At 41.6% G+C, this 13,719-nt stretch overlaps 1 protein-coding gene across 2 annotated transcripts in view; it reads right to left on the bottom strand.

The window, feature by feature from the left end:
* Positions 1 to 712: 712 nt before the first annotated feature.
* LOC124718874 (protein spindle-F) overlaps positions 713 to 13,719 on the bottom strand; it is a 132,645-nt gene continuing 119,638 nt past the window's right edge. For both annotated transcript variants that reach the window (XM_047244511.1, XM_047244512.1), the window contains exon 8: positions 713 to 1,716. Coding sequence is in view for 1 of the 2 variants with exons in the window: in XM_047244512.1 (XP_047100468.1) it covers positions 1,693 to 1,716 (24 nt within the window). In the remaining variant the exon portion in view is untranslated. The remainder of the gene's footprint in view (positions 1,717 to 13,719) is intronic.

Genomic DNA, 13,719 nt, shown 5'->3' with positions numbered 1-13,719 from the left:
CCCGAATAACTAAACTCTTCTACGACTTTAAGTGTCTCATTTGCTAATCTAATTATCTCAGCAGCTCCTGATATAATGTACGTACATTCCACTACCCCATTTTACTTTTGCTACTGTTCATCTCACAATCTCTTTTCGAGACGCTATCCATTCTGTTCAACTGCGGTTTCAAATCCGTAGACACCTATTGTGTAATGGGTAACAAGAGGTTTTGAACGTGAAGCTGCTATTGCTATTATATGTATTTACATTCATTAATGTCTTATGACAAGCTCATCATTGATGAGGAATGCACAGATTGGCCCCCTCAAGGTTAATTGCAACACACTTATTTACAAATGAATGCTGAGAAACACAGTCAGTCATTAATAACTTTCTTTAAAAAATAGCATTCTGTCTGCTTGACAACTACTACAGTTCCATATATTTCATAACAGCTGATGACACTCTTCTTTTTCCATTTTCCTCTCTGCATTGTTCATCCAAGAATTAAGTTGATTAAGTATCATTTGTGTATTCTGTTAGACAAGCAACAAACTATATTGTACTTCGACTTGGAAGTTTCTTCAGTTAACTGCTTTCTTGCTTTTATACTTTTTAATGATGAACTTACTAAAGAATCGTTGAGAAACAGGGAATTATCTCTGTCACTGTTGTCCTAACAACAATTATCAAAACATTAAGGAAAGTTATACATTATTTAAGAAATAAATGACAATCAATCTCTCTTTTTATTATGGAAATATTAAGATTTACACACAAAATAAAAGATGTAACAATGAAAGTAAATAGTCACTGTGGGGGGAAAAAATAATCCCATGAGTTCTCTAAGGATAAAACACTGAGATCTGTTGTAATGCCCACTTTGCTCTTTGTATGCACAAGCTATTCTTATCAATCTTTCATTCTTTTATCTATGAAAATCGTATCTGTGCACTGTTACAAGGCTTTGGTTCAGTTGTGATGTCATTTAAACTGCCCCCCTCCACCCTTACACACACACACACACACACACACACACACACACACACACACACATTCACTCACTACAGTGTAATGACTTTTTCACCTCATACACACAAGTTGCAAATGAGGTGTGCTGTACACAGAAATGGGCAGTAAGGCAACTTTCACAATAAAACATATCAGACTTTATGGACACATTTTAAGATGTTGCAACACATTTCCTCTATCGGAGAAAACAACAGACACACAGGCATGAAACTGAAAGACATAAAAGGAGGGAGGACATACCAGATCCCCACTAACAAATAAAAATAAGTACAATTTAACACATGGAAAAGTATAACATGACAAATATTGAATTAAGTGTATTACTGTTTCACAGCTTCAAACAACTTACAATGAAAGACTTGCTTCTTAAAAACACTTTTACCTTCATAAATTTGAAAACTTGTTTCACTTTATGATACATCTGGTATTAAGATAAGCTATATTTGTTGAAACCTTTTCAGAAATAAATTTAGCACCATTGCAAACAGGTCTGTGACTTCAGTATCTGCCTGTCTATCCCAGACCTCACACACAGTCTACCGAATACACAGCTTTGAGGCCCACATCACGTAGGGTTTCTACTCTCAAAAGTTCACCACAACTAGTGGAAGTCACATTACGTACGCAATGCCTCGACACAGAGTTGTGCCCTCCTCCGGAAAGGAGAGACGAGTGTTCCTAAATGATAGAACACACGGTGGACTGAAAAAGAGGCAAACAGTTTTTTAATTAATTAACTTGTAAATCAAAATTTATCAAAATAAAAAATGTACACCTGACTGTAATTCTAATAAAAATTTCACTGTGTCATTCAAAGCTTTACCGACACAATAACTGCTCGAACGGTTCCCGCAGGCGTAACGTCAGATGCCGCCCCGCCATACGCCGTATCTTCACGTGTTTATGGGGGGGATGAAGTGGTGATCCAATTTGTGTACTAGATCGTTAGCGAGGCACCGTTGCAGGTGAAGCAGACTTCTGGAGACCCCAGCTGGAGAAACTGAGCACAGAGCCAGAGGTCCAGGGCACACAAGACGACCTGCGAGCCACAGTTCTAAGAGGACTTGCTCACAGTCGTACCCGCCCGTCCCAGCTGTAATATTAGTGAGGCTTTGTCACCACATTCTTGCCAGATTCATTTCTCTGCGAGTGACAACGTCTTACTGTGGGAAGTCCTCAGGGGTGGTACTGACTTTCTGGGGTCCTGGGTATCACACCCGTCAGCCATTCACCCTGGTGAGCTGTCGTTCGTGAGTCATTGTCGGAGAAGAGTTTCTGTGACTGAAAATAACAAGAAAGGTTAACTTATTTAGCTGGTATGCTCGAGTCCTGTCTGCTGCCATATTTTAGATACGTATCGAAATGGTTGTGCATTTGCTAAACGCAAATACAAAACAGAAATCCATTCAGGTGCTAACTGGATTACATACACACCTGTGCTTAGTGATACGATCGTGTGTGTGTGGTACGGATTGAACTTCTCTAATGAAAAGACAATATTTTGTAATGTCAAAGAAGTTGTCCAAGAAGAAATGCGATTGCAGTAAGGTAGCATTTATATTTTGTCCACGGTGCACGAAGAAACTTAAGTTTTAAATGTTCGAATGACCAATTCCATCTAAAAATGTACAATGTGTAATGAAAAATAAATGTTTGTGAACCTATAACAACGAGTATAAACAGAATATTAGGAAGTAAAAATGAGACTGAATAAAAAAAGTTAATATGACGGTTAACGACACATCGAAGGATGATAAATGAGAAAGTACATTTAAACCAATTAATTGAATAAATAATAACATAGAAAAACAATAGTTGCTACTCACCGTATAGCAGAACACAAAAAAATGACTGCCGGAAAGTGAACTTTCAGCCAATAATGTCTTCATCAAAAATAGATCATACAGAGATACATTCCAACTCACACACACATGACCATAGTCACTGGCAGCTGGAACCAGATTGCTAGCAGAAGCATTTGATGGAAGAGGCAACCAGGTGGTGGGGTTAAGGAGGAAGCTGAGGTCGGAAGAGGGAGGAATAGTAGGGTACGGCTGGAGGACAGTCAAGGGGTGCTGGGGAGTACAGGGACAAATTGGAGAGAGGGTAGGGCAGCTAGGTGCAGTCGGGAGGTTAGACGGAGGGTGGGGAAGAGGGGACAGCAGAAAGGAGAGAAGTAAAAAGACCGAGGGTGCACTGGGGGCATGAAGGGCTGTGTAGTGCTGAAGTGGAAAGAGGGAAGGAGACAGCTGGGCTTAGGACAGTGAATAGGAGAGTTCCCACCTGCACAATTCAGAAAAGCTGGTGTTGGCGGTAAGGATCCAGATATTCTGCTGCGAAGAACGTCGTGTCGGGTGACACGCTCAGTAACGGGGTGGTCCGTCTGTTTCTCGGCCACAGTTTGTCTGTGGGCATTCGTGCCAACGGACGGGCTGTCGGTTGTCGTGCCGTCGTAGAATGTGGCCCAGTGGCTGCATCTTAGCTCGTACATCGTACGATTTGTTTCACAGGTAGCCCCGTTTGACGAGATAGGCGATCTTTGTGTCAGGACTGCAGTAGTCGGTGGTGGGAGGATGTACGGAACAGCTCTCGCGTCTAGGTCTATCACAGGGATACGAGTTGCAAGGCGAGGGTTCGGGAGCGGGGGACGTGTAGGGACGGACGAGAATACTGTGTAGGTTCGACCGACGGTGGAATACCACTGTGGGACGGGTAGTGCATGGGACGTTTCTCATTTCGGGACACGACGAGAGGTAGTCGAAACTCTGGGGGAGAATTAATTCGGTTGCTCCAGTTCCGGGTAGTACCGAGTCAAGAGGGGAATCCTCTTCTGTGGCTGGACGGTGGGACTTTGAGAGTCGGTGGGTGACCGGAAAGACTGGCACGCGAGATCTGTTTTTGTAGAAGGTCGGGAGGGTATTTGCAGTCTACGAAGTGTCAGTGAGACCCTCGGTATATTTCGAGAGGGACTGCTCGTCACTACAGATGTGACAGCCACGAACGGCTAGACTGTACAGAAGGGACTTCTCGGTACGGAACGGGTGGCAGCTGTCGAAGTGGAGGTTTTTGACAGAGTTCAGTGGAACAAGCTGATGGATATCTTGAAGAGGAAAGGAGTAGATTGGAAAGAGAGACGACTGATACAGAATCTATATTTACACCAGAAAGTACGGATAAGGATTGGAAATGAAATGTCAGAAGGAAGCAGCATTGGAAGAGGTGTTAGACAAGGTTGTTGCCTTTCCCCACTGTCGTTTAATGTGTACCTCGAAGAGATTATTGCGAAAAGTTTAGATGGGAAAAGAGGAATACGTATTGGTGGAAAGAGAATAGAATGTATAAGATTTGCTGATGACACGGTATTGGTGGCAGAAAGTGAGCGGACAGTGAATAACATGCTCAAAGAACTGAATGAAGCTTGAGTGGAATATGGGATGCAAATAAACACAGCAAAAACAAAGAGTATGGTCATCAGTACAAGACGCAGGACAATCTACCATTAGGCAAGTAAGTCAATTTAAATATCTCGGAATCACAATAACTGAAGACTTGAGATGTCACGAGGAGGTGAAACCCAAACTGCCATAGCGAAGCAGGCATTCGACAGAAAGAGGAGACTCTTATGTGGTAAATTAGATAAAGGACTAAGGAAAAGGCTTGGCAAATGTTTTGTCTGGAGTAAGGCGCTATATGGGGCAGAAACACGGACACTGAGACGAGAGGATGAAAAAAGGTTAGAAGCATTTGAGATGTGGATGTGGAGGACAATGGAGAGAATAAGCTGGATAGAAAGAGTGAGAAATGAAAGAGTATTGGAAAGGGTTGGTGAGAGAAGATGTCTGCTGAAGGTTGTAAGAGAAAAGAAAAAGAACTGGTTGGGACATTCATTGAAAAGGGAGTGCTTGCTAGTTGATGCTTTGGAAGGATTGGTTTGTGGGAGAAGACAGAGGCAGAAGGAGATACAAGGCGATAGACGACATAAAGGGAAGAGGAAATTATACAGACCTGAAGAGGATGGCAGAAGATCGGGCAGCCAGGAGAACTACCATGTGAAAACCTGCCTTTAGGCAGAACACTGATGATGATGATGATGATGATGATGATGATGATGACCTTTGAAATCAGTCACGTGATGTACAAGCTCAGCTGCAACCAATGTGCTGCATTCTCCAAGGAACAGGCTGTCCGTCTGCACGAATGGCCATCAACAAACTGTGGCCAAGAAACAACTGGACCACCCCGTTATCCGACGTGACATTCCTCATTTAAGTAACTACTTCACAGCCTGTGCCATCTGGATCCTTCCCACCGACAACAGCTTTTCCGAATTGCGCAGGTAGAAACTCTCCCTGCAACATAAGCAACGTTCCCACCTCAACCTTCGTTTGTCACAGTCCTTACCCATCTGGCACCTTCCCTGTTCCCATTCCAGCAGTACACAGCCCTCTATTCCACCACCACACCCGTAGTCTTTTTACTTTTATCTTTTTCCACTACCTAACCTCTCAACAGCATGCCTACCTGCGACTCAGCGTCCCCACTAGTAGCGACTATCTTTTTCGTAACATCGTTACATTACATCCTGAATTTTCCATTGTTTAATTGAATAAATAGTCATTTTAATAAAGATAAAAAAATATGACACACACTTTGATTCAAACCCACCATCTTCAGCATAGCAGCTCAATGGCTTAACAGCCATTTTGAAAACTATCATTTTAAATGGTCCTGTGTATCATGAACCATGGACCTTGCCGTTGGTGGGGAGGCTTGCGTGCCTCAGCGATACAGATAGCCGTACCGTAGGTGCAACCACAACGGAGGGGTATCTGTTGAGAGGCCAGACAAACGTGTGGTTCCTGAAGAGGGACAGCAGCCTTTTCAGTAGTTGCAAGGGCAACAGTCTGGATGATAGACTGATCTGGCCTTGTAACAATAACCAAAACGGCCTTGCTGTGCTGGTACTGCGAACCGCTGAAAGCAAGGGGAAACTACAGCCGTAATTTTTCCCGAGGGCATGCAGCTTTACTGTATGATTACATGATGATGGCGTCCTCTTGGGTAAAATATTCCAGAGGTAAAATAGTCCCCCATTCGGATCTCCGGGCGGGGACTACTCAAGAGGATGTCGTTATCAGGAGAAAGAAAACTGGCGTTCTACGGATCGGAGCGTGGAATGTCAGATCCCTTAATCGGGCAGGTAGGTTAGAAAATTTAAAAAGGGAAATGGATAGGTTGAAGTTAGATATAGTGGGAATTAGTGAAGTTCGGTGGCAGGAGGAACAAGACTTCTGGTCAGGTGACTACAGGGTTATAAACACAAAATCAAATAGGGGTAATGCAGGAGTAGGTTTAATAATGAATAGGAAAATAGGAATGCGGGTAAGTTACTACAAACAGCATAGTGAACGCATTATTGTGGTCAAGATAGACACGAAGCCCACACCTACTACAGTAGTACAAGTTTATATGCAACTAGCTCTGCAGATGACGAAGAAATTGAAGAAATGTATGATGAAATAAAAGAAATTATTCAGATTGTGAAGGGAGACGAAAATTTAATAGTCATGGGGGACTGGAATTCGAGTGTAGGAAAAGGGAGAGAGGGAAACATAGTAGGTGAATATGGATTGGGGGACAGAAATGAAAGAGGAAGCCGCCTGGTAGAATTTTGCACAGAGCACAACATAATCATAACTAACACTTGGTTTAAGAATCATGAAAGAAGGTTGTATACATGGAAGAACCCTGGAGATACTAAAAGGTATCAGATAGATTATATAATGGTAAGACAGAGATTTAGGAACCAGGTTTTAAATTTTAAGACATTTCCAGGGGCAGATGTGGACTCTGCCCACAATCTATTGGTTATGACCTGTAGATTAAAACTGAAGAAACTGCAAAAAGGTGGGAATTTAAGGAGATGGGACCTGGATAAACTAAAAGAACCAGAGGTTGTACAGAGATTCAGGGAGAGCATAAGGGAGCAATTGACAGGAATGGGGGAAATAAATACAGTAGAAGAAGAATGGGTAGCTTTGAGGGATGAAGTAGTGAAGGCAGCAGAGGATCAAGTAGGTAAAAAGACGAGGGCTAGTAGAAATCCTTGGGTAACAGAAGAAATATTGAATTTAATTGATGAAAGGAGAAAATATAAAAATGCAGTAAGTGAAACAGGCAAAAAGGAATACAAACGTCTCAAAAATGAGATCGACAGGAAGTGCAAAATGGCTAAGCAGGGATGGCTAGAGGACAAATGTAAGGATGTAGAGGCTTGTCTCACTTGGAGTAAGATAGACACCGCCTAAAGGAAAATTAAAGAGACCTTTGGAGATAAGAGAACGACTTGTATGAATATCAAGAGCTCAGATGGAAACCCAGTTCTAAGCAAAGAAGGGAAAGCAGAAAGGTGGAAGGAGTATATAGAGGGTCTATACAAGGGCGATGTACTTGAGGACAATATTATGGAAATGGAAGAGGATGTAGATGAAGATGAAATGGGAGATACGATACTGCGTGAAGAGTTTGACAGAGCACTGAAAGACCTGAGTCGAAACAAGGCCCCCGGAGTAGACAATATTCCATTGGAACTACTGACGGCCGTGGGAGAGTCAGTCATGACAAAACTCTACCATCTGGTGAGCAAGATGTATGAAACAGGCGAAATACCCTCAGACTTCAAGAAGAATATAATAATTCCAATCCCAAAGAAAGCAGGTGTTGACAGATGTGAAAATTACCGAACAATCAGCTTAATAAGTCACAGCTGCAAAATACTAACACGAATTCTTTACAGACGAATGGAAAAACTAGTAGAAGCCAACCTCGGGGAAGATCAGTTTGGATTCCGTAGAAACACTGGAACACGTGAGGCAATACTGACCTTACGACTTATCTTAGAAGAAAGATTAAGGAAAGGCAAACCTACGTTTCTAGCATTTGTAGACTTAGAGAAAGCTTTTGACAATGTTGACTGGAATACTCTCTTTCAAATTCTAAAGGTGGCAGGGGTAAAATACAGGGAGCGAAAGGCTATTTACAATTTGTACAGAAACCAGATGGCAGTTATAAGAGTCGAGGGACATGAAAGGGAAGCAGTGGTTGGGAAGGGAGTAAGACAGGGTTGTAGCCTCTCCCCGATGTTGTTCAATCTGTATATTGAGCAAGCAGTAAAGGAAACAAAAGAAAAATTCGGGGTAGGTATTAAAATTCATGGAGAAGAGATAAAAACTTTGAGGTTCACCGATGACATTGTAATTCTGTCAGAGACAGCAAAGGACTTGGAAGAGCAGTTGAATGGAATGGACAGTGTCTTGAAAGGAGGATATAAAATGAACATCAACAAAAGCAAAACAAGGATAATGGAATGTAGTCTAATTAAGTCGGGTGATGCTGAGGGAATTAGATTAGGAAATGAGGCACTTAAAGTAGTAAAGGAGTTTTGCTATTTGGGGAGCAAAATAACTGATGATGGTCGAAGTAGAGAGAATATAAAATGTAGGCTGGCAATGGCAAGGAAAGCGTTTCTGAAGAAGAGAAATTTGTTAACATCCAGTATTGATTTAAGTGTCAGGAAGTCATTTCTGAAAGTATTCGTATGGAGTGTAGCCATGTATGGAAGTGAAACATGGACGATAAATACTTTGGACAAGAAGAGAATAGAAGCTTTCGAAATGTGGTGCTACAGAAGAATGCTGAAGATTAGATGGGTAGATCACATAACTAATGAGGAGGTATTGAATAGGATTGGGGAGGAGAGAAGTTTGTGGCACAACTTGACCAGAAGAAGGGATCGGTTGGTAGGACATGTTCTGAGGCATCAAGGGATCACCAATTTAGTATTGGAGGGCAGCGTGGAGGGTAAAAATCGTAGAGGGAGACCAAGAGATGAATACACTAAGCAGATTCAGAAGGATGTAGGTTGCAGTAGGTACTGGGAGATGAAAAAGCTTGCACAGGATAGAGTAGCATGGGGAGCTTCATCAAACCAGTCTCAGGACTGAAGACCACAACAACAACAACAACAACAACAACTGTGTATCACAAGAAATTCCTTTTTGCCTACCGCTCACGAATGAGGGCTTGCCAGGATAAATGGCTGTAGGGTGCGATACCTGGGACCCTAACCACCACTGTAGAGGCAGTTTCAAAAAACCAGTCCAATAACACAGTCTGGAGACCTTCCACTGTTAGCACTCTCCACAGCTTCCCCCACACCGCAGGGCTAAAATCCCTCGTCTTCGTCAACTGAGACATTGTCTGTGCACATTTCTTTAATGACAGATTTCCAGGAAGTCGAGTCAGAAGAGAAAATTACTTCCCCTCCACACTTTTTGTTCCTTATCCAGACACTGTAGCCGGCCGCTGTAGCCGAGCAGTTCTAGGCGCTCCAGTCCGGAACCACACTGCCGCTACAGTCGCAGGTTCAAATCCTGCCTCGGCACGGATGTGTGTGACGTCCTTAGGATGGTTAGGTTTAAGGAGTTCTAAGTTCTAGGGGACTGATGACCTCAGATGTTAAGTCCCACAGTGCTTATAGCCATTTGAACCAGATACTGTACGGTTTCTACAACAATATTCAGCATTACACCCGAGAACCGTTCGAGCAGAAATACCTGGCACTTTATACCGTCAGTGTATATGAAGTGTGATAAAAAAGTAATAGATTTTTTAATTTTGCAGGCTTTATACATCCCATTTTCAAACTCTTTTATATTGTTCATACACATGTTCCTGATGTATATTTGCATTTTCAACTGTTTTGAATATTTAGTTTACTGTTGAGAGTCGAAGAGGTCGTGTGTGTTTTAGCATGCTCAGTTAATTTTTACTCTCAAAAAAGGTGGCTCAAAACAAACTGCATTTAATTTTGCTTGAAAAATGTAATAAAGTGCAGCATCACATTTGAAATGTCGACTGTGGATTTTGGCAAGTCTACTACAAGTAAGACGAGGGTTTACAAATGATATAAACACTTCAAAAAGGGTCGAGAAGACATTGAAGGTGACGACTGCCCCGGATGCCCCAGCACGTCAATTACTGATGACAATGTAGAAGACATAAAGAAAATGGTTCTGGATAATCACTGTATCATCATCAGAGAGGTTGCTGATGATGGCAAATCTTTTGGCTACACCAAGCAATTTTTTCAGATGTTTTGGGCACGAAACATGAAGCAGCAATGTTTGTTCCAAAATTGTTCAATTTCAGCCAAAAATGACACTGCACAGCAATTGCTGAATGAAGCTGACAATGATCCAGAAATTCTAAAGAAGACTATAACAGATGACAAAACATGGGTATAATGGTATGATGTTGAAACCGAGGCCCAATCTTCCCAATGGAAACTGCCTCAAGCCTGTCTAGAAAAAAGTTTGGCAAGTTTCATCACGTGTGAAGGTTCTCACAGTTTCTTCAGTTACAATGGGACAGTACATCACGACTTCCTGCCTTACGGTCGTACAGTTAATAAGGAATACTATGCGGAACTTATGTGCCACTTGCATTAACCGGGCCAGAATTGTAACAAAACCACTCATAAAAACTGCTCACAATAATGCTCCCCCTCACAGCTCAGTGACTGTTCATGATATTTTTGCAAAAAACAAAACTGTTAAGTTGTCCGAGTCACCATATTTGTCGGGCATGGTCCCCTGCAGCTTCTTTGAATTTCAGAGGCTTAACAAAACCATGCAAGGATGTCATTTTGCCACCATTGGTGAGATAAAAACAGAATTGCTGGAAGAGCTTAACACCGTAATGAAAAGTGAGTTCCAGAAGTGCTTCCAATATTGGTAAATGCACTAGCACAAGTGTATTGTATCTGAGGAGGATTACTTTGAAGGGGACAAAGTAGTACTTGATGAATAAAAAAGATGCTTCAACCCTTTCACGGGTGCATTTTTTGTAGCAACTCAGTGAAGATAATTTTTTTGCTATTCTATTAGAAATGTGATAAAATGGCTGTATTTATTTTTTGATAATTTTGTGATTTAGGACCTAAAACTATGGTGGTACCTTTGTGAAGTATTAAAACTGGTGGTAAATGGATTTCCCACTTCCCTTTTGTGTGCTGTTCTGTGTTGCCATTACACATAAAAAAATAATGAACAGTGTTTTCTGCTTTTATTTTATGTTTTATTTTTTACCGATATTAAAGTTTACTTACTACAATGTGAAAACAATCCTTGAAACTTTATCATGCAGAAAAGGTATGAGCTGACACAGGTCAAAGTAATGTATATTGCAGAAGTGAAGGAATGTGTTCAGACAACAGTAGTGATCCCACAATAAACAGAAACTGATTGTTGTAGCACTTCTCATACACCTCGTGCTCTGTACTGTCAGACGATGTCAGGCATAGACAGAGGTGGTAAAACATATTCCCATAAGCTTTGGGATACTCCTAAGTTGGTGGTAAGTATGCTTCCCAAGGACCACAAATGACAGATTAATTTTGTGGTAAGTACACTTCCCGAGCTCCTTCCAGAAACTACAGTGCTGGTAACCATACTTCCCAATAACCATTAAAACATATACTTCCCACAGTTCAGAAGGCTATATTTCACAACAAACAAACTGCAGCTTGTGTAGTGGACTGTCACTAGATGCCAGGAGTATGAAGAAGTGGGACAGATATTCCCTTAAACCCTGTAAGGAAATATGTTTAGTGGAAAGTAAAACCCCCTTGGCCTGCCAATGGGTAAAGGAAAATAAAAATGGCCATCACTTTTTGATCACACTTTGTATAACAAAAACATGGTACAGAGAGATGAGAATACACAAAATGTCGTCTCAGCCTTGTGCTGTAGTGAGCTGTATACAGAATGCAACTTTTGTATCACATACCACATCATTAGTAATACACATGAATGTGTTCCAAAGTAGGTACACATTTTAAAGACCTCACCTGACTCTTGGCCACATTAGCTGGAAGTATACTCAATCACAGTATCAAAAAATTAATACAACATGAACTTGTAAAGTTCTGTGGACACCTTTAAAACTGTGTGTTAAAAATTATCAACTCATAAATGTTTACAGCATCCCATCATCATGAGGATAAGCTGTTGTTCAAGTAAAAACTTTCATCAACTGCCAGTCTTGATCACACACCTAGTTATGATCTGCATGACACACTAGCAGGCAGTCAAAGGTATTTATTCAAACAGCAGTTTATTGAGGTGTTCTTTATACGTGTAAAAAATACTCACATACACACACACACGGAGAAACGCAGAGAAGTGCCGTGTAGCCTAGCTCAAGCAGATTTGTCTGCTTTGAAATGTCGAGCGTTTTAAGGTTTACGTCACAATGCAATGGCACGAAAAACAAGCATCGAGGTTTATTACAAATTGCAATAAATGGGGAATGCTTGCAGTGTTGCTCCTATTGTACAGAACAGAAACTGTGAACAGAGAATGTCTGACCACTTCAAATATTTTTGCAACAAAAGAATCTGTCAGCAGTGTATCAAAGTCACAGCCTCAGTTGGTTAGTTTAATGACAGGCAACTGTGAGGAACTGCAACAAATATTGGCACAAATTAGTCAGTTACTTATGTGAGAGATGTTAGGAGAACTAGTGATTAGTAAGGACAATTTTGAAAATGTCATTCATGACAACAATCCACAACTTCCAATGACGGTTATAACACGTGACAAAACATGGATATACAGCTATGACGCTGAAACTGAGGCCCAGTCGTCCCGGTGGAAACTGCCCAAAGAGCCGAGGCCGAAAAAAATTCAACAAATGAATCTCTGCTTCAAGGAAAAGCTTGAACACCCGTACTGCCACCAATAACTTCACCTCTTGGAGGTAAGTACTGACTTTCTATGCCACCCCCTTATATTTTAACAGTTTTCCCTATCCGTGGACAGTCTGTGCTGCACAAACTGAGGAGCAGAAGAAATCAGCCCCAGATGACAACTGCAGTGGATTTCACTCCCAGACGTCACTGTGCTTCTCTTTTCTGCACAGCGAAACATTCGGAGGAGGAGGACTCGCTTACCGTATTTACTCGAATCTAAGCCGCACTCGAATCTAAGCCGCACCTGAAAAATGAGACTCTAAATCAAGGAAAAAAAAAAATTGTCCAGAATCTAAGCAGCTCCTGAAATTTGAGACTCGAAATTCAAGGGGAGGGAAAAGTTTTAGGCCGCACCTCCAAATCGAAACAAAGTTGGTCCAGTGTAATATGAGACACTATTTAGGTCGAATGAATGACGATACAGCTACAGTAATTTGGTTCGAGTCGTAAGCTTAGCAGTTAAGTTTTACCAGGTAGCCATTGCTGTGTGTCAGGCGCTCCATCCGTATTTATACAGGTACCCTTCCTTTTTCACGTGCTTTGTCTGGTTTGAATCGATTGCTTATTTTGCTATGATCTGATAAGTGTCGTTTTCTTTGTTATAGGTGTTTACGTCACGCTAAGCTGAAAATGCATTACTGTACTGTGTCATGCATTGTTTGTCGCATTTTGATAGTGTGTGTTTACGGCCTGTCGCCGCTCGCGGCATGGCTTGCTTTTGTGCGTGCGCGCTTCCACCGCTTAAAATTTAAAAAGAAAAAAAAAAGAGAGAGGAATCGTCTCATTAGCGAAACAATGCCAAGAGACTGCTGTTCGTTGCAACTTACACTGCTGCTTTCTTTGATAATGATCAACAAGAACCAAATAATAGACTGCGTATGATAGAAGATGTT

Source organism: Schistocerca piceifrons, chromosome 10 (assembly GCF_021461385.2).
Source record: "Schistocerca piceifrons isolate TAMUIC-IGC-003096 chromosome 10, iqSchPice1.1, whole genome shotgun sequence".
Taxonomy (NCBI): domain Eukaryota; kingdom Metazoa; phylum Arthropoda; class Insecta; order Orthoptera; family Acrididae; genus Schistocerca; species Schistocerca piceifrons.
This window is presented reverse-complemented; position numbering and strand designations above follow the sequence as displayed.